General features: G+C 34.3%; 1 protein-coding gene across 1 annotated transcript in view; it reads right to left on the minus strand.

The window, feature by feature from the left end:
• The window catches only part of LOC149784518 (uncharacterized), an 84824-nt gene that overhangs the window by 39309 nt on the left and 17725 nt on the right, over positions 1-27790 (minus strand). The window contains exons 4-7 of the mRNA XM_089933001.1: positions 24265-24852; positions 23609-23757; positions 12412-12525; positions 6146-6259 (exon numbers count right to left, since the gene is read on the minus strand). Of these exons, the coding sequence (XP_089789127.1) occupies positions 6146-6259; positions 12412-12525; positions 23609-23757; positions 24265-24852 (965 nt within the window). The remainder of the gene's footprint in view (positions 1-6145; positions 6260-12411; positions 12526-23608; positions 23758-24264; positions 24853-27790) is intronic.

Genomic DNA, 27790 nt, shown 5'->3' on the forward strand with positions numbered 1-27790 from the left:
TCACACTAAGCAAGAGACAACCAATCCACTTTATAGGAATGGCAAGTAACATTATTTATATACTGTATTAATACAATGATAAACTCTTGATAAGTATCTCTATTTGTATATTGTATTAATATGACGATAAACTCTAGATAAGTATCTCTATTTGTATATTGAATTAATACAATGATAAACTCTTCGTAAGTATCTCTATTTGTATATTGTATTAATACAATGATAAACTCTTCATAAGTATCTCTATTTGTATATTGTATTAATACAATGATAAACTCTTCATAAGTATCTCTATTTGTATATTGTATTAATACAATGATAAACTCTTGACAAGTATCTCTATTCGTATATTGTATTAATACAATGATAAACTCTTGCTAGGTGAAAACCATTTTGTCAAAATATTTGTCAGTACTGTCTGGTGATAAACCTACTCATTATTTATGTAACACTTGGTTGTCTGTCTCCCTTAGAAGCTGCCAAAAATGTCTCAATCACTTGTATCCTATTTAAACACTAATATATCATCACAATAAACTGTTTTTATTTTTAAACTTTTTTCTAATATATCTGAATAAGATGTAGTCTCAACACTTGTTTGGACAGTTGGACTGCACCCATATTTTTAAGGATGAGTGGTTCAGATAGTGCCTGGACATAACTGTAGTGATTTCCATCCCTGGCATCCACAAACAGGGAAATATGAACATTAGGCAATGCTAATTGAACCTGTATTAAGGATGATGACATAATCACTAGATACTACAAGATGTTCTACTATGTACAAGCAAATTTTCAAGAATGCAAGATAAGGCCATTTCTTCTGTCCACACAATTTCCAGGAATCCAAGATGAGACCATGTCTTCTGTTCATGGCTTCCTTTCAACTGCTGAGTATTAAAACCATCTTTTAGGTTGAAACTCCAACATACCAAATTTGGTAAAAATATGTTCTTGTTGTCTGAGTTGACGTGTTCAGAAGATTCCAATAATGAACAGTGCAAAATTCATTGTCATGGTCATTCTGTATGAACCTCGTGTCATTGTTAGGAAAACAATGATATTGTCTCAGACACTGTCAAGATAAAAACAATAAACACAGATATATTTATTTAGAGTCATAATTATGTTTACATAATATGAAATATTATCTCATAACTAAAAAGAATAATATTGGTAACAGTTAACTTAACTGGACATGCATACAATCATGCTTTTAACATTGTTTCTATGCTAAATGTTGTTTGCAACTCCAATCACCAATTTATATAACCTCTTACTTTAAAACATTAAACTCACAAAAATCAATATACATAACAGATTCTGTTCTATTATTACATTCAGTGTAAAAATATGCTTTTGTATATATTCTGGCTAATACACGCTTAAGAAACCATCCACTTTCACCCAACTACTCCCTACCTCCAATTAATAATTTTGAGTTAAAATTCAATTCTGAGAAATCAATTTACATAAATTTTTCTCTACAATTATATGTAGTCTTAAGATATTCATAGATAATAAGTAGCCAATACACACCTGTGATACCTTGATAAAATAAATACAAGTTTCAGTTATACAAGGAAAGGATTCTGACAAGAAAATGCAAAACTTACAGAATGCAAAATATTACAATACAAAGTACTGCATCAATATGGCCATCTATAAACGACAAATAACATCTAACAAGATTTATCAGATGAGTGATATGATGGATATACTGGATGTCAGATTAGCAGCATTTTCCTCTAGGACCGCCTAGAGGGTTTGATCAGGATTTCAGAGAAAATCTTATGTCAGTATCATCATCAGTTCAGAATTAAAGACATCAGGATATTTAAGATGGCTATGTTGTTGTCCACGTTTGATTTCTATGTTGAGTCATTAGCATTAGGACCTTTTGGATTAATGTGATTGAAAAGTTGCATGGAAATTTTCCAATAGTTTAGGAAGAGTAGCAATAAGAAATGTGTGCCAACAGATGGACAATGGACGAAAGGCCACAACAAAAGCTCTTCTGGCTATGACCAACATATTAGTTAGAAAATATTGGAATCACTCATTCTTCATCATTACAAAAGCTGACTTTGTCTAATCACTGTATCTCACAAAATCTGAACTTGATTAATACTGACTTGGCTGTCAATCAGACAATCTTTTCATAATGAAAATGGCCAAAAATGTGCAAAGAAAATTCTAACATTTATGCAACGTTCTTTTGACCCCAGAGGTAGCTTTCTTCTTGGTTTTATTCACAAATCACATGTCCTGCCATCCTTTGCATTTTCAATTAAGTAATAATAATTATACAAATTAGTGATTCTGCAATTTTTATGTGCCACAAAAAATGATATGCTGTCTGAGGTGAGAATTTAATTTATATAAACTATTGCATGATGTACCGGTACATAATTATACTTTCTTCTTAAGATGGCCTCAAGAGAGAATATTGTATGACTAAATGGGACAATAGCTATAAATAAACATACTCTATCTTCTTCTCCTTCTTTGTATTATGAATAACATAATAACTAAAAAGACACAAGTAATGGAATACCCCTTGATTGTCGCATCAGAGTTTGAGAAGGATATGATGAATATGGTGACATCAGCCCCATCTTAACTTGTTACAGGATAACATAAAGTTGTACATTCCACAGGAGACAACTGTTTACATGTAATTCCACATAATCATTATTAACATAAGAGTAGTTTTAATGTTTAACCAGGTATATTATTGTGTACACATACACAACATGCATGGTAGAGCTTGTACCAAAACACACTCTTTTATGTTTCCTATCTTTTATGTTCATTTCCCTATGCTTTTTATGAAAACTTTTATTATACTTTTATTTTAATCTACTTTGCAGAAGCATCCCCTAATTTTAACATACTGAATTTATATGGAGACAATGATCTCAATTCATGTGAATCTCAAATTAATGGGTACGCTTAAGTATAATTAGTGGAGAAAGAATCTGGTAAAATCCCCAGTAAGAACAAATGACCTATGGGAAGCTGCAGGCAAGCTTACTCACAAATCCACATACTCACATGGATGGATGTGAGATGGCACTAATCAGTCAACACAAGCATTTAGACCACTTGGCCACCCACGTCTGAAATATTTAGTCTTGGTCAACATGCATATATTCAGAGGATCACCATGAAATACAGTACTTTTCAAATCCATTTGCCAGAACATCTGAGAGTGATTATGATGCATTCACTAAATTCTGTTGTGTACTACATGTCAAAATTGTTCTCACAAATGGGCACAATCCATGTGGATTAGAACTAAAATACAATTACAAAACATATTTACAATTTGTATTCAACAATTAATTTAACCACTCTACATATCCAACTTTAAAATTACAACACTAGGTTTGTGTACAATACTTCCGCATACATACCAGTAAGAAATGAGCAATGACTCTAAAGAAATTTCATGGAGCAAAGTGATTTCTTTATAAATGCATATACAGATAATGTATGAGTAAGTTGCCACAAAAATGTGCAAACTGTAAGATATCCTCAATTTAAAATTAAAAGCAAAACTTACTCAGCTAAATATTATAGGGAGAGTACTTTGATCATTGCAGAGGGACTTGATCTTTGACAGATTAAAAATACATCATTTATACATTCTAAACATGTGGGAAAATAAAATGATAGTTACACTGTATGCTCTACCCTGACTGTATTTACAAGCTGTTTCAGCTATTTTACCACATCTCTGATAACAATTTATATGTACAACAAAGGCATTACTAATAGTCATTCAAAGTCATCTAACATCTTGATGACATGAACCAATCAGTTGATAGAAATCTCATGAATGCTCCTTGATTACTAAATTTAATCCAATGAATTTTGTTCCAACAAAACAGTAACGTATATAATTGTAATCCATACAAAGAGGTAGTAATCCCATTTTGTTACTGCTGCGTGTTCCTAAGATGATGGGGTTTGTTACTTTCACAATTACTGGTGATTATTTCCACTGCTAATTATCAAGACGACAAAAAGCAACTGATGAAAAGCACTTTATTGTTCAGCTCATGTCAGGATGACATACAATACAATAATATGTTAACCTTATATTTCTTCTCATTACAAAATCTAATTGAACGAGTATCAAATGAAGTCAGGCAATCACATGGCAAGCTATGTAAATACTGAGGTGCAGCTTTACTCTTCAATTGTAATCTTTATCTTGTAAGAACAAACGACATGAATGGCATTACTTTATCGAGTGTCAAGTATCAAAACCTGTCAGAAGGTATCTTTAACATGCTCTGAATGAATGCATTGGTTCCTCAGGTTAGGTTTATCATTTTGGATGAATGACAATAACTATCATACCATTTTGAATAACGAAAGCTGACACAACCAATACAACAGCTGCAAAGACTAATCAAGTCTAGAATGATAACCCCTTCAATCATATCTAATCAACTGTGTTGGAACAGTCCATATAATGGATACACTGCTGAAAACAGTCAGTTCGAGCAAAATCCTCAATTCTTGAATCAAAGTAATGGAGATACTCTATTATTTATTGCTGCTTACAACTATTCATAATGCTATTTAACTGTGCATATATGCAGCTGCTTAAGTAAAAGAGAAATGGAAAAGTACCTTTTACAAATGAAAAATGGCATGGTGTTAGAAAAAAGTCAAGGTGAAAACTAAGACTGACCAATCAATGGAAAAATGTATAGAATATAGAGTTGAAGAATGAACTTTCATATTTATACAAGATATACAAATACAAGTCAAGACCAACTTACCCATTGAGCCTGTACAGCATACTGGCTGGGACTTCTTCGACCAGGGTTGTTACCACCAGGAAAACCAGGCAAAACAATGTGACCGCCATAAGTACAAATCATACTCAGCTGGTTCCCAAAAAATAGTCAGTGGAATTATAAGTGATTGCCCACATGCAAACTACACCAACTCTCTGGCATCCCATGGCATACTATAAGATACAAATAATTCCGAATCGGACAATAATTGTAACAACAAGAGACCCAAGTGTGATATCTCTCACCTGAAAACAACTGAACCATTAACCATTTTCATAAGCAGGCTTATGTTGTATTGTAACAATAAAACCTATGTCAAACAACTTATAAACTTCATGGCATTCTTATCGGACCTATTTTACCATATTTCTGATGACAATCTGAGCTAGGTTTTGTTACTTTGATAATTACTGGTTATTATTAACACTGATAATTATCAGGATGACAAAGGTCAACTGATGAGAAGCACAGTATTATTCAGTTCAAGTAAGCATGATGTTCGGATGCCATAAAATAAAATGTTATATTAAACTTATTACCTTCTTCCTTACAGATCACAAAATGTAATTGAAAGTATCCCAGATTTAAATTAATCACATGACAAGCTAACTACCTTTGTAAACACCGATCTCTTTATGAAGCAACAACTACAATCCATGTATTATGTGTTCTTTTTTTTAAAGGACCAACCTGTGGCCTAAGTGAATTGAGTGTCCACTTTTGATGCTGGAGGTCGCCGATTCAAAACCCAGCCGAATCATAAAACATAAAAATGCTTCTAACAGGTGCGTAGCTTTGTGCTCGGCATTAAGAGGTTAATGTTAGGACTGGTTGGCCTGATGTCAGGATGATGTGACTGGGTGGGACATGATGCAAGCATAATGCCCCAGTACTGGACATCACTATAAACTGCCACAATGCAGACATCATAGCAATATGACTGAAAAATTGTTAAAGCTACAATAGAAATCCAAATCACACACACACATTTCTCTTACAACCATCAAAAAGGCAATTAAAATGTGCATGTTTGGAGTTACTAACATACAAGAGAAACGGAAAAGTACATTTTACAAATGAAAAAGGGCATACTGTTGGAACAAAATCATTGAAAAAATAATAATCACCTTTTGTCGGAAAAGTGCATAGTACATGGAAAGAATGGCAAAGAACAGCATCATCCTAAGAATGGCCTGTGGGAAACAAAAAAACATCATGATAAACAGAAGAGATGCATGAGTATTAATAGATATGGCCAATGACAGCATCCCAAGTCCTGTCCGTAGAATATGGCCAAGATACAAAAATAAAAGTTGAGACACACTTACCCTATGGGCTTGCACACCATACTGGATGGGGTTTCCTGAAGCAGGTTTGTTAGCACCTGGAAAACCAGGCATGACAATATGACTTTCATAAATATCAACTATCCTCTGCAAGTTCTGAAAATAAAAAGGGCTAGTGAAATGATATGCATTATTCATATAAAATATAGTCCACATCTATTAGATTGCAACTCATACCCTAAGACACAAAATATTCCATAATCAAAAGCATGTATAACTCTTCTTAACAATAGTGCTAGCACAGTGAATGCTCAACATTCAAAGGATGACCATAACATACACATACTTATACATCCTTCCGCAACAACATTTGAGAGTGGTTATCATGCATTAAGAACTTATACCTACATTTAAATCATGGGGAAAAACACTTTTGTGTATCTTTATATCATAAGCATAATATGTATCTATATTCAAAACAATCCATACAAGTAATTGTAAGACAAGTTGGACTCACAAGATTATAACAATAAAAACATGCAATATCATAGTCATCCTCATATGATGACCAAGTTTACAAAGGTTCCAGGGAAATTCGATCTAGCAAAGCGATTTCTTGATCTATGTATACTGAGATAATGAACATAAGGTATACCAAAGTTTCATGGCAATCCATGATAAATTGTGAGTATAGATAGTATGTCAGACACTGCATCATATTCCCATTATAATGACTACAGTATGTTTCTTAGATAATTTGTTACTTTGATTTAGTACCGGGTTAACAAGTGGTCTAAAACACTTGCCTTTGCTGATCCCTGCCATCTACCCTCTCTCTGAACAGGTTTGAGTCTCAGAATCGGCCAATGCCAGTATGTGAGTAAACAAAGTAGCTTCCTATGTGTTGATGGTTCTTACCAGGGGATTACCCAGGTTCATCCACCACCAGTTATACTGGCTGACAAATATAGACTACCTTGCACTGAGAAATGACATTAAACCCCAAAACAACAGCAAATATTACTGGTTATTATCAATGATAACTATCAAGATGATAAAAGCCAACTGTTGACTAACACAGTATTGTTCCATTCAAATCAGCATGACATCTGTCTGGCATGTATTTTAACTTTCTTTACCATTTGTCTCATAGATTACAAAATGTAATTAAAACCATATTGTGTAATAATAATAATAATAATGAGGACTTTGTATAGCGCCTAATCTTTAGAAGCTCTAAGGGCTTTACAACATTAGACAACACCTATAAGATAAAATACATATAATTATATGATTACAAAAAAATACACCATGAAATTAGAAAACATTAAAAAAACATGCTGAGAATATTTAAGGTAGGAAACATTATTAGGTCTTTAAGTTTGTTCTTGCAGTCAAAATAAGTGAGTTTTGAGAGCCCTCTTGAATGGGATCTCTGTGTCTTTGTGTCTAAGTTCAGTGGGCAATTCATTCCACGTTACTGGGCCCTGGTATGCAAAAGAACGCTGTCCATATGACTTTGTTTCCATAGTGGGAATAATGAGTATATGATTGTCAGAAGAGGAGCGTAATTATCTTGCTGTTGTGTACACATTGGTGAGGTCGGATAGGTATATTGGACTAGAGTCCGACAGTGAAACATAGCACAGAGAACAAATTTTGTGTTTGATTCTGGATCAAATGGATAGCCAATGTAGGGTACAGAGCAGTGGGGAGGTGTGCTCTGATCGTGGTACTCTAAGTATGATCCGAGCAGCTCTATTTTGAACTTTTTGAAGTTTCTGGAGCAGATATTGAGATGAACCAGACAGAATTGAGTTACAATAGTTCAGTCTTGAAAGTACTAATGAACACACAAGTGTTTTAGTGGCATCAACTGAAAGATATTTGCGAATCGAGCTGATGCGTCTCAGCTCAAGATATGCAGCCTTGCATATTTTCAAGTCATGTTGGTGCAATGTGAGAGTACTGTCCAGAGTAACACTTAGGTTTCGTACTGATTGTGTGAATTTAATGTTGGTGTTGCTGATATTTATTGTTTGAGGTAAAGGATGTAAATGAGAAAGTCTTTGTCTTGTGATCAAAATGGCCTCAGTTTTATCATCAATCATCTGCAGCTTGTTACATGTCATCCATGATTTCACATCAGAAATGCACCTCTCTACACCTTGGATGGTAGCATCAACTTCAGTTGGGTAGCTAGATTTGTATATTTGGGTGTCATCAGCGTACAATTGGTGAGACACTGGATGATGATCTATGACACTTGAGAGTGAGTGAGTGTACAGAATGAAGAGAACAGGTCCAAGAACAGACCACTGTGGAACACCACAACATAGATCAACTGGGCTGGAGTGTATTCCATTTGCAGATACAATTTGTGTCCTGTTGATCAAGTAGGACTTGAACCACAGTAAGGCTGTATCATGAATGCCAAATACATGCTGGAGACGGTGAAGTAATATATCATGGTCTACTGTGTCAAATGCTGCATACAAATCAAGGAGGGTGAGGACTGTAGTCTTTCCGCTATCCAACGCAGAGAGAATGTCATTAACTACTTTTAGAAGAGTAGTTTCAGTACCGTGGCAAGGGTGATATGCAGATTGTACATTGCTAAAAAGACTGTTTCAATTTAGATGAGAAACAAGCTGAGATAGAACAACCTTTTCTAAGATGTTTTATATGAATGGGAGATTAGAAACTGGGCGGTAGTTCTTTAAATCATTATGATCTAGTGTTGGTTTCTTCAGCAGAGGCTTTACAATGGCAGTTTTGAAAAATTCTCCGGATGAGAGAGAGGTATTAATAACATCAGTTAGTGAGGCAATACTGGATCTAAGCACTCAAGCAGCAGTGATGTTGGAATTTGATCAAGTTCACATGACTTTGGTGCACTTGTCATCAGGATTGTACGTACGAAATCCATATAGACAGGTTCAACTGCTGCTGCTGCTAATGGTTGCCGCTCAAATTCTGTATCCCAACTGTATGGTGATGACGAGTCAATTGAACTTGTGGTGTCAAGCTTATCTCTAATGGTTTGTACTTTGTCACGGAAGAAATTTGCAAACATCTCCGGAAGGTCAACTGGAGAGAAGATAGTTGGAAGTGGTGTAGATTTGTTCCTTGACATCAGCTTGTTAGTAATCTCAAAGAGCTCTTTGCAGCTAGAACTTTCCATGATCTTAGTAGTAGAGTGGGCTGATTTTGCTGCATGGACTATATTTGTGACTACCATTTTCCCATGCAGGATTAAGCTGTTGCAAGAAGGTACAAAATGTCAGTTCTTGTCAGTTTATAAGAAAAAATGGCCATAAATTGACTAAAGTGAAGGGGGGGGGGCTTTGATCATATTCAGACAAATTTGACTTCACTTCAGCCATATTTAAATAAACACCATCATTGTTACACTCTAAAGCTGCAGGAAAATGGAATGAATCAACAAGGTTTCTATTAATGTGCATGTTGGTTTTGTATCACAATTCCTCATCATTCATAATTATTTTAAATAAACAATGATATCAGTTTAAACACACTAATTCTATTTCATGCAAAAAATTTAAAAAGTGAAATTATATAAGTCTATGTTTCAATCTTAATATACAAAAAAGCACAAAATCTGGATTAAAGCACAGTTGTCTTCAATATTTTTCATCTGAAAAAACCTTTGTTTTTTCCCCCAGGTATGAAAAAGGCATAATAATTTTTCTCCAAATAAATATTTGAAACATCTATCCATTGATCAAAAGGGTGTCTTATTCTGGATTGTTGGCAATGCTTTTGTTAGTGTTGCCAATTTAATATTATTATTATTATTGTGAAATTCTGAAATCTGCAATAGAAATAACTGATCTGTAAAGTTTGGAAACTCATGTGTTTCTTGTCTAATTGAGACATAAATGTTGATAGGAGATTAGCTGGCATGAGCACTGTGGAATAGTGCCAGGGTTACCTACTGTGGTGTGCTTGGGCAATGCTTTTTAATCCAAATGTTGAAGACCTAAACAATGCACTTATGTTGTTGTACTGTAGAACAATGAACCAAACTAAACCAGAAAACAGTTGCAAGAGTCAGATCCTTAAAACAGTCTACAACCCCCAGTAATAATCTTCATTCTTTCCTTTCTTCCTTTCCTTTGCCAAGATACAAGTTACAATACAATTTTGAAAGGAAATTGATTTGATTATTTTACACAGAGAAGTTAGAAATCCTACTAATAGTAATAGAAATCACAATAATAATCAATAAGAATTTTTGTAAATATTTTATTAGCATTTTTATTTCACTAGGAATTATATTTCTTTTTCTTCTTTTATGCATCCTTCACATGCCCTGGATGACTTAATTAACTCAAATCTGTGTAAGGACATGGACAGCATCCCATGACCCAACCATAGATTATTGCCAACTTAATATTAAATAAGATGCCCTAACTTTCACATCCAGCCAAAATCATACCCACCACACCAAGTGGCAAAGTAATCCTTGAACTAAGAGAAAAAATACCTAAAAAACAGATAACAAACAATACAGACCGGAACAAATCACCATGGATACAAAAACCACCAAGGATTAACACTGAAGCTACCAAATTAGGCAAAAAGGACAAGAAAACGTACTAAAACCTGTACTGGTAAATGAAATCAACCAAAAATACCCGGACTATGTTAAAATATAAACGGATAGATCAAAAACAAACAACCCACCAAGAACAGCAGCAGCATTAGTCATCCCTGAATTCAATATACAAATGGGATCCAGATTACCTGACCTTTGCTCGATTTACACCACTGAATTCTGGGCTGTACTTGAATCACTACAATGGATCAAAGACAACCAAATACCTAAAGCAGTCATTATAAGCGATTCCCTAAGCATTATCAAATCAATCCAAAACCGCAATACACACTCTAGGGAACAATTCCTCGACAGAGCATGCCAATTAATCGACGATATCAACAAAGCACATCAATTAGTCAAGCTCATGTGGATACCATCGTACATTGGAATCTCTGGCAACAAAACATCAAAGTTGCACAAACCAAACTAGGAGATCAAAACTCTATCAAGCTTCACTATAGCTCTAAAGAAGCACTAAGCTTTGCACAAACATATATAGACCAAAAATGGCAAGATTTTTGGAACTCCTACACAAAAGGTAAAAAGCACCATGAAACCAACACAAAAAAACATAGATAGGAAGGGTACCTATTTAGAACAGAAAACCATAAACAGGATAATAACTGGAAAAACTAAACTAGCAAGCAGTTTTGGAAGGTTTACAGGACCCAAACCAGCAACCATTAACTGCTTTAACTGCCACACCACCGAAGATCTACACCACGTATTCAATATATGCCCAAAATATCAACCCGCTAGGAAAATATTTATCAAAAACCAAAGAGAGATTATATCAACACACACATACCCAGAGTTACTTATGGACTCTAATAAAAATAAACAATCAGCATATAAAAATATAAGTAAATGCATAGACTCAGCGGGACTTAGGAACAAAATATAATTACTATCCCCACAAAACCAAAAGACCCAGTAACTAGCTAAATAAATTTAGAAGCCCAAACACCCATAACATATCATTCAATTTTATAAAAATATTAATAAATAATTCATGTGCGAAGCACCTATCAAAAACTAAGGAAACCACAAAATAGGATGTCCTAGATGTCCTTAACGAACCATGTAATCGGCAAGGACTCCGGTCTCTTGCTAAATAAAGTATAAATAACATTCAATCTCTAAAAACATTAATAAATAAATAAGTTAAAGAGGCAATCTCTAACAACTTATAAATAACATAACGTAGGAAGCACATCCTAAACACCTCAACTAGTAATACCATAATAACCTTGAAAATCTCTTTTCATACATGATTTCTATTAACAACCTCTATAAACAGCATAGAACACCCTCCTTTTCAGAACATTTTGAAGAAAGAAAAAGAAAAAAATAAACAAGAAACACCAGGCAAATGTAACAAGAAACCAACGATGTGAAGCAACCAGGACCATTCCCGAGCTCTCCTTCCCACTAGTGACAGCCAAACATTCAACTGTAAGGGACCTTTATGGACCCACAGATTGAGGCCAAACTATCAGGGTTCCTTGAACCCATAAAAGCCTGGGGGAGGTGGCACCATTCCCTTCCCCAGGAACAACTAGCAGGCTCTGGTGCAGTCAGAAAAAAGGGGCACATGCACAATTGTGCGCATGCCACTATAATTAAACTCAACAATGAAAACAACATTGCCAAGATACAAAGATAAAAGTGAAGACCAACTTACCCTTTGAGCCTGAACATCAAACTGGAAAGGGTTCCTTGGACCTGGGCTGTTACCCCCTGGAAAACCAGGCATGACAATCTGACCTCCATAATTACCAACCGTTCTTGGCAAGTTCTAAAAATAAAAAAGGAGCTAGTGGAATGGTATGCAATTTATCCATATAAAATATACCCAACTCTCTGGCATCCCACCTCATATCCTGAGAAACAATCCATATTCAAATAAGATGCCCTAACATTCCCATCCAGCCACTAAAATGTTTGAAGAGTGGTTATCAAGCATTAACAGAATTCTGTCATATAGAACATCCAGCTGCAGATCAATAACTCTATCTAAATCAAGGACAAGAAAGGCATTACATATTTGTGTGCATGTTCATGTCTTGGCCATAATATATATTTTCAAAGCAATACATACAAACTAAGTTGGATTCACAAGATTATGACAAGAATGAAACACATGATGTTATAATCACCATCAGATTATGTCCACATCTACAAAGTTTCATGGTAATCCATTTAAAATGATGAGAGATTTTTAATGTTTACAAAGCTCTACCATACATAACAGGATACAAAAAGCAATGACACCAAAGACAATTGATGGAGCAAAGTGATGTTTTCATACTGAATATGCATCTTCAGATAATGACCATTATACAAAATAATAGCCGTATAACTGTAACAACAAGAGACCCAGGATTTATATCTTTCACCTGGCATATATAACTCAACAAAAATGGCATATTAGTCTTAGAAGTTTCTTTCTCATAAGTTCTCACAATGTAATTGAAGATGGATGAGACTAAAACCAGTCAATCACATGACAAGCTGACTATCTTTCTAAGCACAGACCATTTTGTGTAGTAGTATTAATCAAAAATATTAATATCAGTTTTATCACACTGATTCCATATTCTGGAAAGTGACATGTAAAGTGAGCTTATATGGGCACATGTATCAATCTTTATACAGAGGCATTCCAAATTTGGTTTAAATCAAGACAATCTTCAATTGTGACCATAAATTAAGCATTATCAGAATTATAAAAGGTTGTTTATAAGGTTTGCCTCTTCCTGAGACCACATAAACTGAGAAACCCCACCACTTCCAGTTGTGTGCCCCATGCCAACTCCAAAGCAACAGTGTACTGAAAGGAGAGGTATTCAAAAGTGTGAATCAGGAGTCCAGCCAGAAACTGGTTCCAATCTAGACATCAATATAGCTGGTGGCAAAAATCAGTCCCAGAGTGGATCCAAGCTGAGAGTGAGTCATTGTGCTGTCATCAGTTTACTAGAAACAAGAAGTGGATATGGTGTAACAGTTTCTCTAGGGGGCCCAATTCTACCACCATGTTCAGAGCTCAGAGGAAAGTGAGGTTTAGGCTGCTGACAACAACGTTTTGGTAACAATACCCATTATGAGGGCCAGAATCTGTTGGATCATGTCTGGTTGAGCATGAAACCTTCTTTGATTGATAAGGAAAATCATATCTATGTAGACGACATCCTGAGAAGGGATGAGATTTGATGTCATTAATTCAGAGATTAAACCAAGATGAGGTCCAAGAGAAGATAATCTCAGGGGATACAGTGCATCAACCAGTCATTGATATATTACTCGATGGGACCAGTCAAGATCTTTTGTGCATTGCTATTACCCCCATCACCCTAGTAATGACTCAAAAAGCATGTGCTCTACTGTATGTGGATACTAACAGCAATGTACACACATTGGCTCAGGTTCACACTTCACAATGTATACACGAGTCAGGCATGTATTCTTGATATGTGATTGGCACAATAGCTCTCATCTCTCTGATTTATTTTATATGACGGATGCCACTCTTCTATAACGGGAATAATGTTATAAAGTTTGTGGAGTTTTCATTCCACATATTTTGCAGAGTATGACAAACATACATATTTATATTTATAACTTTAAGTCTTAGCATGAAATCTTTCATTCAGAAATGGGTGACTGTTGGGCAGCAGTTACTTTGTTGCTTTATCTGCTCTTTTATTACCCTTTATGTCAAAGTGACTAGGCAGTGAACAGTATACCTTTACTTATACAGTACAAGAACATCATGATTCAATAATATCTGGGATATTGAATAGTTTGTAAATTTTAAGATTCTGTAGTTTTCAATCAAGAAAGAGAATCTGAAAAGTTGATGTAATTTGTTGGGGTTTTTGTGGATTTGAATGTAATTCAAAGCTTTGAATATGGCTGTTATTTCTGCAGTAACGTTTGCCCAGCTTTATCCAGTAAACAGATGGTGCCATGAGGTGTTGCAATGGCAGATCCAACTCTGTCTCCATCTTTTGAGCTCTCTGAATACAAGGATATGTGACTGTTGTAAGATACTCTGCTATCATTGAATTTAATCTGAAATGATGGAGAATTCACTGAGGACATTTTGAATTCACAAAGATCAAATACAGGTAGTTATCTTTGGAGATATAAATAACCATGGTGGTGATTTGGGAATACAGAATTTGGCAATATTTTCAACACTGACTTTTGCTAAAGAGCCATACTCATTAATTTGAGATAAAGGTATAGTTCATTTGCCTTGATAGGAAGGCTTTCAGAAAAGAAATTTAAATACACCCATCCAGAGTCTATGTCCCTGACTGTGTATTGACTCGAGCATCTGCAGGTGAATTTTGCAAGCTGTTTGATACATAAACATGCCATGACTAAGTTACTTCTTACTAATGAACTGCATAACAGGAGCAAGACATTCCAGTCTACTCCCCAGTCAGTATTTGCCAAGACACATATTAAATCCAGGGTTTTGTGGCATTTGTCCCTGAGAATTTACTATGTGGAAAACAACTGCATACAGCTGAAAATAACCCCTAAAATGTATACTCTACCTCTACGGGAATTAGAAATCTATCATGATGTTTTGGGTCATCATGAATATGATGTAACTGGTAAAAATGAATGTTGTTAGTTTCTAACTACAACAATGGGGGACTGTTTCCTTCTGCCCATTTCTGAACATTGTTTGTGCCCATCTGCATCTGGCAGTCAATAGCATGCATACTCTTTGCACAGCAACAACAAATACGATGAAAGTCACTGGTGCATCCTAAACCCACAGGTGGTTCAAAAGTCCATGAAAAAAAGATACCCAATGATGCTCAAAACAACTGAGGAATCAGACTGGAATCATATTCTTTTTTATTCTGAGCCAACTAATTACTAATTGGAGGTGAAAATATTACCTTGGACAGGGAACCTGGCATCATATGAAAGCAATGAAATAGCAAATAATGTATTATTGATACTGGTTTTTAAGTTTATAATAAGACTCATCTCCAATGGCTCTAATATTACTGCATGGAAAGGTAAGAGTAACAGATAAATCAGCATACGATGCCCCATCACTGACTATGACATCAAGATCTCCAATGCAGGCTCTATCAGAAAATTGAACATTCCCCTCGATCTGCAAAAGGGGACATATATTTGAATAGGGGTAGGGGTAGGAGGCTTGAATGGAGAAAATCAGGTACAAATTGCAAATATGATGAGCAATTTAGATACATTCAGTGTTTCTCACAATCATGCATTCTAGTTCTAGACCAGAGCCTCCTGGATGGAACAGACCACATCCTACTTCAATTAGGCATGGATTGTGTCCTTTGAGTGATGTACTCGAAGATGAATATCATTTTATTATTGATTCTTAGCTTTTTGTGATGTACTCAAATATGAATATCCCTTTCTGACTACTCTGCTTTCAATTAAATCCATAGATTGTTATCTTTGGGTTTGGTAAAGTCTGTACAATTTCACTGAATCTTTAATTGTCAACATAGTCATGGTTATCATAAATCTCGGTAACTTTGTATTCAGAGCCTTTATCTTAAGGTCTGACTTAATTAATGCTAGTGTACATATCTACTAATATATTGTATATTTATCTAGGAATATTAATGAGTGTGTATATATATATATATATATATATATATATATATATATATATATATATATATATATATATATATATTCATTGCCACGATTAAATGTCCTCAGACCATTTCTAAAAATTACATATATTTCATTTCACCATTCTAATATCAAAGTTCTTTTTTGATATGCCCATTCATTCAGGAGAAGTAGCGATAAGAAATTAAAACTACCACTACGGATACCATACTATATGTCAGAACAGTACCATTGTTTGTGACATCCAACTTGACCATCATATCAATACACTGTATGTCAGAACAGTACCATTTTTAATAAGGTCCAATTAGACCATCATATCAATATACTGTATGTCAGAACAGTACCATTTTTAATAAGGTCCAACTTGACCATCATATCAATATACTGTATGTCAGAACAGTACCATTTTTAATAAGGTCCAACTAGACCATCATATCAACATACTGTATGTCAGAACAGTACCATTTTTAATAAGGTCCAATTAGACCATCATATCAATATACTGTATGTCAGAACAGAACCATTTTAATAAAGTCCAACTTGACCATCATATCAATATACTGTATGTCAGAACAGAACCATTTTTAATAAAGTCCAACTTGACCATCATATCAATATACTGTATGTCAGAACAGTACCATTTTTAATAAGGTCCAATTAGACCATCATATCAATATACTGTATGTCAGAACAGAACCATTTTTAATAAAGTCCAACTTGACCATCATATCAATATACTGTATGTCAGAACAGTACCATTTTTAATAAGGTCCAACTTGACCATCATATCAATATACTGTATGTCAGAACAGAACCATTTTTAATAAGGTCCAACTAGACCATCATATCAATATACTGTATGTCAGAACAGAACCATTTTTAATAAAGTCCAATTAGACCATCATATCAATATACTGAATGTCAGAACAGTACCATTTTTAATAAGGTCCAACTACACCATCATATCAATATACTGTATGTCAGAACAGTACCATTTTTAATAAGGTCCAACTTGACCATCATATCAATATACTGTATGTCAGAACAGAACCATTTTTAATAAAGTCCAACTTGACCATCATATCAATATACTGTATGTCAGAACAGAACCATTTTTAATAAAGTCCAACTTGACCATCATATCAATATACTGCATGTCAGAACAGTACCATTTTTAATAAGGTCCAATTAGACCATCATATCAATATACTGTATGTCAGAACAGTACCATTTTTAATAAAGTCCAACTTGACCATCATATCAATATACTGTATGTCAGAACAGTACCATTTTTAATAAGGTCCAACTTGACCATCATATCAATATACTGTATGTCAGAACAGAACCATTTTTAATAAAGTCCAACTTGACCAGCATATCAATATACTGTATGTCAGAACAGTACCATTTTTAATAAGGTCCAATTAGACCATCATATCAATATACTGTATGTCAGAACAGTACCATTTTTAATAAAGTCCAACTTGACCATCATATCAATATACTGTATGTCAGAACAGTACCATTTTAATAAGGTCCAATTAGACCATCATATCAATATACTGTATGTCAGAACAGTACCATTTTTAATAAAGTCCAACTAGACCATCATATCAATATACTGAATGTCAGAACAGTACCATTTTTAATAAAGTCCAATTTGACCATCATATCAATATACTGTATGTCAGAACAGTACCATTTTTAATAAGGTCCAACTTGACCATCATATCAATATACTGAATGTCAGAACAGTACCATTTTTAATAAGGTCCAACTAGACCATCATATCAATATACTGAATGTCAGAACAGTACCATTTTTAATAAGGTCCAACTTGACCATCATATCTATATACTTTATGTCAGAACAGTACCATTTTTAATAAGGTCTAACTAGACCATCATATCAATATACTGTATGTCAGAATAGAACCATTTTAATAAAGTCCAACTTGACCATCATATCAATATACTGTATGTCAGAACAGTACCATTTTAATAAGGTCCAATTAGACCATCATATCAATATACTGAATGTCAGAACAGTACCATTTTTAATAAGGTCCAACTACACCATCATATCAATATACTGTATGTCAGAACAGTACCATTTTTAATAAGGTCCAACTTGACCATCATATCAATATATTGTATGTCAGAACAGAACCATTTTTAATAAAGTCCAACTTGACCATCATATCAATATACTGTATGTCAGAACAGAACCATTTTTAACAAAGTCCAACTTGACCATCATATCAATATACTGCATGTCAGAACAGTACCATTTTTAATAAGGTCCAATTAGACCATCATATCAATATACTGTATGTCAGAACAGTACCATTTTTAATAAAGTCCAACTTGACCATCATATCAATATACTGTATGTCAGAACAGTACCATTTTTAATAAGGTCCAACTTGACCATCATATCAATATACTGTATGTCAGAACAGAACCATTTTTAATAAAGTCCAACTTGACCAGCATATCAATATACTGTATGTCAGAACAGTACCATTTTTAATAAGGTCCAATTAGACCATCATATCAATATACTGTATGTCAGAACAGTACCATTTTTAATAAAGTCCAACTTGACCATCATATCAATATACTGTATGTCAGAACAGTACCATTTTTAATAAGGTCCAACTTGACCATCATATCAATATACTGTATGTCAGAACAGAACCATTTTTAATAAGGTCCAACTAGACCATCATATCTATATACTGTATGTCAGAACAGTACCATTTTTAATAAGGTCAAACTAGACCATCATATCAATATACTGTATGTCAGAATAGAACCATTTTAATAAAGTCCAACTTGACCATCATATCAATATACTGTATGTCAGAACAGTACCATTTTTAATAAGATCCAACTTGACCATCATATCAATATACTGTATGTCAGAACAGTACCATTTTTAATAAGGTTCAACTAGACCATCATATCAATATACTGTATGTCAGAACAGTACCATTTTTAATAAAGTCCAACTTGACCATCATATCAATATACTGTATGTCAGAACAGTACCATTTTTAATAAGGTCCAACTAGACCATCATATCAACATACTGTATGTCAGAACAGTACCATTTTTAATAAAGTCCAATTTGACCATCATATCAGTATACTGTATGTCAGAACAGTACCATTTTTAATAAGGTCCAACTTGACCATCATATCAATATACTGAATGTCAGAACAGTACCATTTTTAATAAGGTCCAACTAGACCATCATATCAATATACTGAATGTCAGAACAGTACCATTTTTAATAAGGTCCAACTAGACCATCATATCTATATACTTTATGTCAGAACAGTACCATTTTTAATAAGGTCTAACTAGACCATCATATCAATATACTGTATGTCAGAATAGAACCATTTTAATAAAGTCCAACTTGACCATCATATCAATATACTGTATGTCAGAACAGTACCATTTTAATAAGGTCCAATTAGACCATCATATCAATATACTGTATGTCAGAACAGTACCATTTTTAATAAGGTCCAATTAGACCATCATATCAATATACTGTATGTCAGAACAGTACCATTTTTAATAAAGTCCAACTAGACCATCATATCAATATACTGAATGTCAGAACAGTACCATTTTTAATAAGGTCCAACTTGACCATCATATCTATATACTGTATGTCAGAACACTACCATTTTTAATAAAGTCCAATTTGACCATCATATCAATATACTGTATGTCAGAACAGTACCATTTTTAATAAGGTCCAACTTGACCATCATATCAATATACTGAATGTCAGAACAGTACCATTTTTAATAAGGTCCAACTTGACCATCATATCTATATACTTTATGTCAGAACAGTACCATTTTTAATAAGGTCTAACTAGACCATCATATCAATATACTGTATGTCAGAATAGAACCATTTTAATAAAGTCCAACTTGACCATCATATCAATATACTGTATGTCAGAACAGTACCATTTTAATAAGGTCCAATTAGACCATCATATCAATATAATGTATGTCAGAACAGTACCATTTTTAATAAGGTCCAATTAGACCATCATATCAATATACTGTATGTCAGAACAGTACCATTTTTAATAAAGTCCAACTAGACCATCATATCAATATACTGAATGTCAGAACAGTACCATTTTTAATAAAGTCCAACTTGACCATCATATCAATATACTGTATGTCAGAACAGTACCATTTTAATAAGGTCCAATTAGACCATCATATCAATATACTGTATGTCAGAACAGTACCATTTTTAATAAGGTCCAACTAGACCATCATATCAATATACTGTATGTCAGAACAGTACCATTTTAATAAAGTCCAACTTGACCATCATATCAATATACTGTATGTCAGAACAGTACCATTTTTAATAAGGTCCAATTAGACCATCATATCAATATACTGTATGTCAGAACAGTACCATTTTAATAAGGTCCAACATGACCATCATATCAATATACTGTATGTCAGAACAGTACCATTTTTAATAAGGTCCAACTTGACCATCATATCAATATACTGTATGTCAGAACAGTACCATTTTAATAAAGTCCAACTTGACCATCATATCAATATACTGTATGTCAGAACAGTACCATTTTAATAAAGTCCAACTTGACCATCATATCAATATACTGTATGTCAGAACAGTACCATTTTAATAAAGTCCAACTTGACCATCATATCAATATACTGTATGTCAGAACAGTACCATTTTTAATAAGGTCCAACTTGACCATCATATCAATATACTGTATGTCAGAACAGTACCATTTTAATAAAGTCCAACTTGACCATCATATCAATATACTGTATGTCAGAACAGTACCATTTTTAATAAGGTCCAATTAGACCATCATATCAATATACTGTATTTCAGAACAGTACCATTTTTAATAAGGTCCAACATGACCATCATATCAATATACTGTATGTCAGAACAGAACCATTTTAATAAGGTCCAATTAGACCATCATATCAATATACTGTATGTCAGAACAGTACCATTTTTAATAAGGTCCAATTAGACCATCATATCAATATACTCTATGTCAGAACAGTACCATTTTAATAAGGTCCAATTAGACCATCATATCAATATACTGTATGTCAGAACAGAACCATTTTTAATAAGGTCCAACATGACCATCATATCAATATACTGTATGTCAGAACAGTACCATTTTAATAAGGTCCAATTAGACCATCATATCAATATACTCTATGTCAGAACAGTACCATTTTTAATAAGGTCCAATTAGACCATCATATCAATATACTCTATGTCAGAACAGTACCATTTTAATAAGGTCCAACTACACCATCATATCAATATATTGTATGTCATAACAGTACCATTTTTAATAAGGTCCAACATGACCATCATATCAATATACTGTATGTCAGAACAGTACCATTTTAATAAGGTCCAATTAGACCATCATATCAATATACTGTATGTCAGAACAGTACCATTTTTAATAAAGTCCAACTTGACCATCATATCAATATACTGTATGTCAGAACAGTACCATTTTAATAAGGTCCAATTAGACCATCATATCAATATACTGTATGTCAGAACAGAACCATTTTAATAAGGTCCAACATGACCATCATATCAATATACTGTATGTCAGAACAGAACCATTTTAATAAGGTCCAATTAGACCATCATATCAATATACTGTATGTCAGAACAGTACCATTTTAATAAGGTCCAATTAGACCATCATATCAATATACTGTATGTCAGAACAGAACCATTTTAATAAGGTCCAACATGACCATCATATCAATATACTGTATGTCAGAACAGAACCATTTTAATAAGATCCAATTAGATCATCATATCAATATACTGTATGTCAGAACAGTACCATTTTAATAAGGTCCAATTAGACCATCATATCAATATACTGTATGTCAGAACAGAACCATTTTAATAAGGTCCAACATGACCATCATATCAATATACTGTATGTCAGAACAGAACCATTTTAATAAGGTCCAATTAGACCATCATATCAATATACTGTATGTCAGAACAGAACCATTTTAATAAGATCCAATTAGATCATCATATCAATATACTGTATGTCAGAACAGTACCATTTTTAATAAGGTCCAACTTGACCATCATATCAATATACTGTATGTCAGAACAGAACCATTTTTAATAAGGTCCAATCAGACCATCATATCAATATTCTGCATGTCAGAACAGTACCAGTTTTAATAAGGTCCAATCAGACCATCACATCAATATACTGTATGTCAGAACAGTACCATTTTTAATAAGGTCCAATCAGACCATCACATCAATATACTGTATGTCAGAACAGTACCATTTTTAATAAGGTCCAATTAGACCATCATATCAATATATGTGTAAAGGTTCATAGCAATGCTCCCTGTAGTTTTGGAGAAGTAATGATAACAATCCTGTGATAATGGACAAACAAATAACAGATAACACATCATTACATATGCTCTTCATGTCTACAATGAGATGAGTTAATATTGCATGGTGGTTTGCATCGGCATACACTTGCTATTATTCTAGCTGCATATGAGCTGTCCAAGTGGTGGGGACATGGAGCTTATTAAGGTATCAACATGTACCACTTCAACTATGCTATAATCTATCTTTCTAGATTGCAACTTATGAGTCCTGACTACATTTGAAAGTGGTGGGGATATGGTGCTTATTAAGGTATCAACAGGTATTACTTTAACTATGGTATACTTTATCTTTCTAAATTGCAACTTATGATTCCTAACTACATTTGAAAGTGGTGGGGACATGGTGCTTATTAAGGTATCAACAGGTATTACTTTGACTATGGTATAATTTATATTTCTAATTTGCAACTTAGGAGTCCCGACTACATTTGTAACTTTGATGCTGTTTTGTTAGAAAAGGATAAATATTTATTTCACTACTATACAACTTCAAAAACTTGCATGGATTCAAATTAATGACTCATTGAAAGTTTTGCCTGCTTCCTCTAATTATAGTAAAACTTGTGTAAATCAGGAGTCCAGGCAAAGAACTAACTGTCATGTTCCTGATTCTCATAAGATTGCAGCTTCGTGCAGTCCAGAATAATCCTAATATCAACAGAATATGGTAATAATTTGTGAAATCTTAAAACTTTCAGGAGTTAGTGACAAACTTAAATACCTGCGGAATTTGATCAATGTGTGTTCCCACTAAAATCACTGGTGGAGGGATGACTTTATAAGACGATATATTGGAATTTCCAGAATTCAAGTCTTCTATGTCAGGTGGTGCACATGAATGTATGGAATTCATCCAAATATCAACTAGGTCTGAAAAAGTCAAAAGATAATACATATTGATACTGTAAATAATATCAGAATGAAGTACATGTACCTATTGACAAGACATTTTATAAACAATACTCACATTCAGTCCCTCACACAATGCTGTATTTGTGAAGCCTCAACTCCAATTAAGAACAAAAGGTACTTGCAACAGTAACTGACTTTTATTCCCATCCTAATTGTGGAACTGACCAAATAAAACTTCACCCATCGACTTTACTGGAAATGCATTTTAATTAGTTGTTCCATATTTCTGAATCAGTAAGTCAGCTTGCTGTTAATTAAAATTTTAAAATAGTGGAGTGGAAAAAATACTGTTATTGGGTGAAATTTTATCTTATAGATTTCTGAAAGTAGAAATGATATTCATAAATCATTAGTTTGAGAGGGAACCAGTTAATTATAGATGGATAATACTAACTAAAGCAGCAGCAAATCTGGAACACAAAAATGACACATTTATTAATTTGGTAGAAACAGGTCGTAACTCACCATGAACTTTGCACTTCATTATCCCCTTACTGTCAAAATAACACTCATCTTCTACAAGATCACTGACATCTCTACTGGCATCTGAAACCAAGAGATATATGGCACGTCTTGTAAGGAACAACTGGTGTGTTGTATAAAAGGCATACTGCCCTGCAAAGTCCAACATTGTCAAATGCGCATATTTGATTACATCTTGTTTTGCTTTAATAGGATTTTGTTGCAATAATTTTAACATTTCCCTTAATGGATCTGTCTTGTCATTTTCAGTGGCAACATTTTCTCCAGGCTCTGATTCGGACGTTGTGTTTGTTTCAGACTGAGTGAGATTCCTTTGAACTACAGTTGAAGATGATTCTTCTTGAAGATTAGATGTAGATGAAATATTTTGACCCAAGTTCTGCTGTTGAGAACGGTGATATAGTACGTCTGTATTCTTGTCATCAGCAAGATGGCTCATATGACTGACATTAGTTCTCTCCCTTTGATTAGAGTTTGCATCTTGTTCCACATCAAATATTCTTTTCCCTGTTTGGTAATTCTCATTTATGACCTTGACAAGGCGCTGCAGTTTATAATCCTGTTCTGAATCTGAAAACAGAAGAACACTGAATACAGCTAAATTATGCTTTGCATCTGTCAATCAAGCTCTAATGAAATTTTACAGCACAATGATTCATGGGGAATCTAATGATAACACCCACTCCAATTAGTTGGAGAGCGTGTTATCATTAGTTTTCCCCTGAAATCAAGTGCCTGTGGTTTAAACCTTGTTAGGAACAAAAGAAGTTTATCTTTAAACTTTTGAAGCATCTTTAGAAGCCTGAACAGGCAAAGGGGGTGGGTTCCCTATGGCTCAAGGACATATTTTATGGGTTCATGTAATACACAGCTTTTGCCTCAGATGCAATAGGGTCTAGAACCATGGCTTCTGAAAAAAAGACTTGGGTAGCCACTGTCGATACTGTTTTTGAATACTGACAAGAATTATCATCAAATGAGAATGCTAATTTTACACACTGGCTGAGGAAAGGTGTCATTTATTTGACAAAAAAATCCATCTGATTTCCATTTGTCACTATCTTACTGTCGCAATTTAGCATACGCTGTTGACCACATACACTAAAATGATAAAGAAAAAAGTTTCATTTATACATTTAGATTCTAGTTATTTTCATTTATCCACTATTGTAGTGTAGCCTATAATATCATGTTATTGAATGCTTACTATTCAAGATGAATGTTATAATTGTCGAGCTTAAGATTAGCAAAGGAAACGGATTTGTTGTAGTTGTTGTTGTAAGGTTTAATGCCATTTTTCAGCACAAGATAGGCTATACATGGCGGCCAGTATTAATGGTGGAGGAAGAACCAGGAAAAACCTCGGAAAGAACCACCGACCCACGAGAAGCTACTGGCAAGCTTTCTCACATAACCACATGAGCCGAATCCGAGACTTGAACCGACGCAGACAGAGGTGAGATGGCAGTGATCCGTAACGGTGAGCGCTGTAGACCACTCGGCCACTCAGGAATCGGAAAGAAGAAATATCAGATATCATTGTTATTGAGAATGTTCATGTAGAAGTAACTTGATTAGGAAAGTATGAAAACTTGTTGATATGTGCCAAAATAATTTTGCGCATTGAAGTGTTAATTTTGGTTGAGCGGCTTGAGCCATTCAAACAGATAATAATACTAATACTGATACTAATAATAATAATAATAATAACAACAACAATAATAATGAGGACTTTGTATAGCACCTAATCTTCAGAAGCACTAAGCTCTTTACAACATTAGACAACACCTATAAGATAAAAAACATATAATGATATGATTACAAAAACAAACACCATGAAATTAGAAAACATTAAAAACCATGCTGAGAATATTTAGGTAAGAAACATTATTAGGTCTTTAAGTTTGTTCTTGCAGTCAAAATAAGTGAGTTTTGAGAGCCCTCTTGAATGGGATCACTGTGTCTTTGTGTCTAAGTTCAGTGGGCAATTCATTCCACGTTACTGGGCCCTGGTATGCAAAAGAACGCTGTCCATATGACTTTGTTTTCATAGTTGGAATAATGAGTATACGATTGTCAGAAGAGGAGCATAAGTAACTTGCTGGTGTGTACACATGGATGAGGTCGGATAGGTATGTTGGACTAGAGTCCGACAGTGAAATGTAGCACAGAGAACAAATTTTGTGTTTGATTCTGGATCGAATGGATAGCCAGTGTAGGGTACAGAGCAGCGGGAATGTGTGCTTTCATCGTGGTACTCTAAGTATGATCCGAGGAGATATGTTTTGAACTTTTTGAAGTTTCTGGAGCAGATATTGAGATGAACCAGACAGAAATGAGTTATAATAGTCCAGTTTTGAAAGTACTAATGAACACAAAAGTGTTTTAGTGGCATCAACTGAAAGATATTTGCAAATTGAGCTGATGCGTCTCAGCTCAAGATATGCAGCCTTGCATAGGTTCATGACATGTTGGTGCAATGAGAGTACTGTCCAGAGTAACACCTAGGTTTTGTACTGATTTTGTGAATTTAATGTTGGTGTTGCTGATATTTATTGCTTGAGATAAAGGATGTGAATGAGAAAGTCTTTGTATTGATATCAGAATGGCCCCAGTTTTATCATCATTCATCTGTAGCTTGTTACAAGTCATCCATGATTTCACATCAGAAATGCACCTCTCTACACCTTGGATGGTAGCATAAACTTCAGTTGGGTGGCTAGATTTGTATATTTGGGTATCATCAGCGTACAGTTGATGAGACACTGGATGATGATCTATGACACTTGAAAGCGACTGAGTGTACAGAATGAAGAGAACACATCCAAGAACAGACCACTGTGGAACACCACAACATAGATCAACTGGGCTGGAGTGTATTCCATTTGCAGACACAATTTCTGTCCAGTTGACCAAGTAGGACTTGAACAACAATAACACTGTATCATGAATGCCAAATACATGCTGGAGATGGTGAAGTAATATATCATGGTCTATTGTGTCAAATGCTGCAGACAAATCAAGTAGGGTAAGGACTGCGCTATCCAATGCAGAGAGAATGTCATTAACTACTTTTAGAAGAGTAGTTTCAGTACTGTGGCAAGGGCAATATGCAGATTGTACATTGCTAAAAAGACTGTTTCAATTTAGATGAGATACAAGCTGGGATAGAACAACCTTTTCTAAGATTTTTTAAATGAATGGGAGTTTAGAAACTGGGCGGTAGTTCTTTAAATCATTATGGTCTAGTGTTGGTTTCTTCAGCAGAGGCTTTACAATGGCAGTTTTGAAAAATGATGGGAATTCCCCAGATGAGACAGAGGTATTAATAACATCAGTTAAAGAAGGCAATACTGGATCTAAGCACTCAAGCAGCAGTAATGTTGGAATTGGATTAAGTTAACATGACTTTGGTGCACTCTTCATCAGGATTGTAGGTACAAAATCCATAGAGACAGGTTCAAATGCTGTTAATGGTTGCCGCTCAAATTCTGTATCCCAACTGTAT

Source organism: Sinohyriopsis cumingii, chromosome 14 (genome assembly GCF_028554795.1).
Source record: "Sinohyriopsis cumingii isolate HCF-2022 chromosome 14, ASM2855479v2, whole genome shotgun sequence".
Classification (NCBI taxonomy): domain Eukaryota; kingdom Metazoa; phylum Mollusca; class Bivalvia; order Unionida; family Unionidae; genus Sinohyriopsis; species Sinohyriopsis cumingii.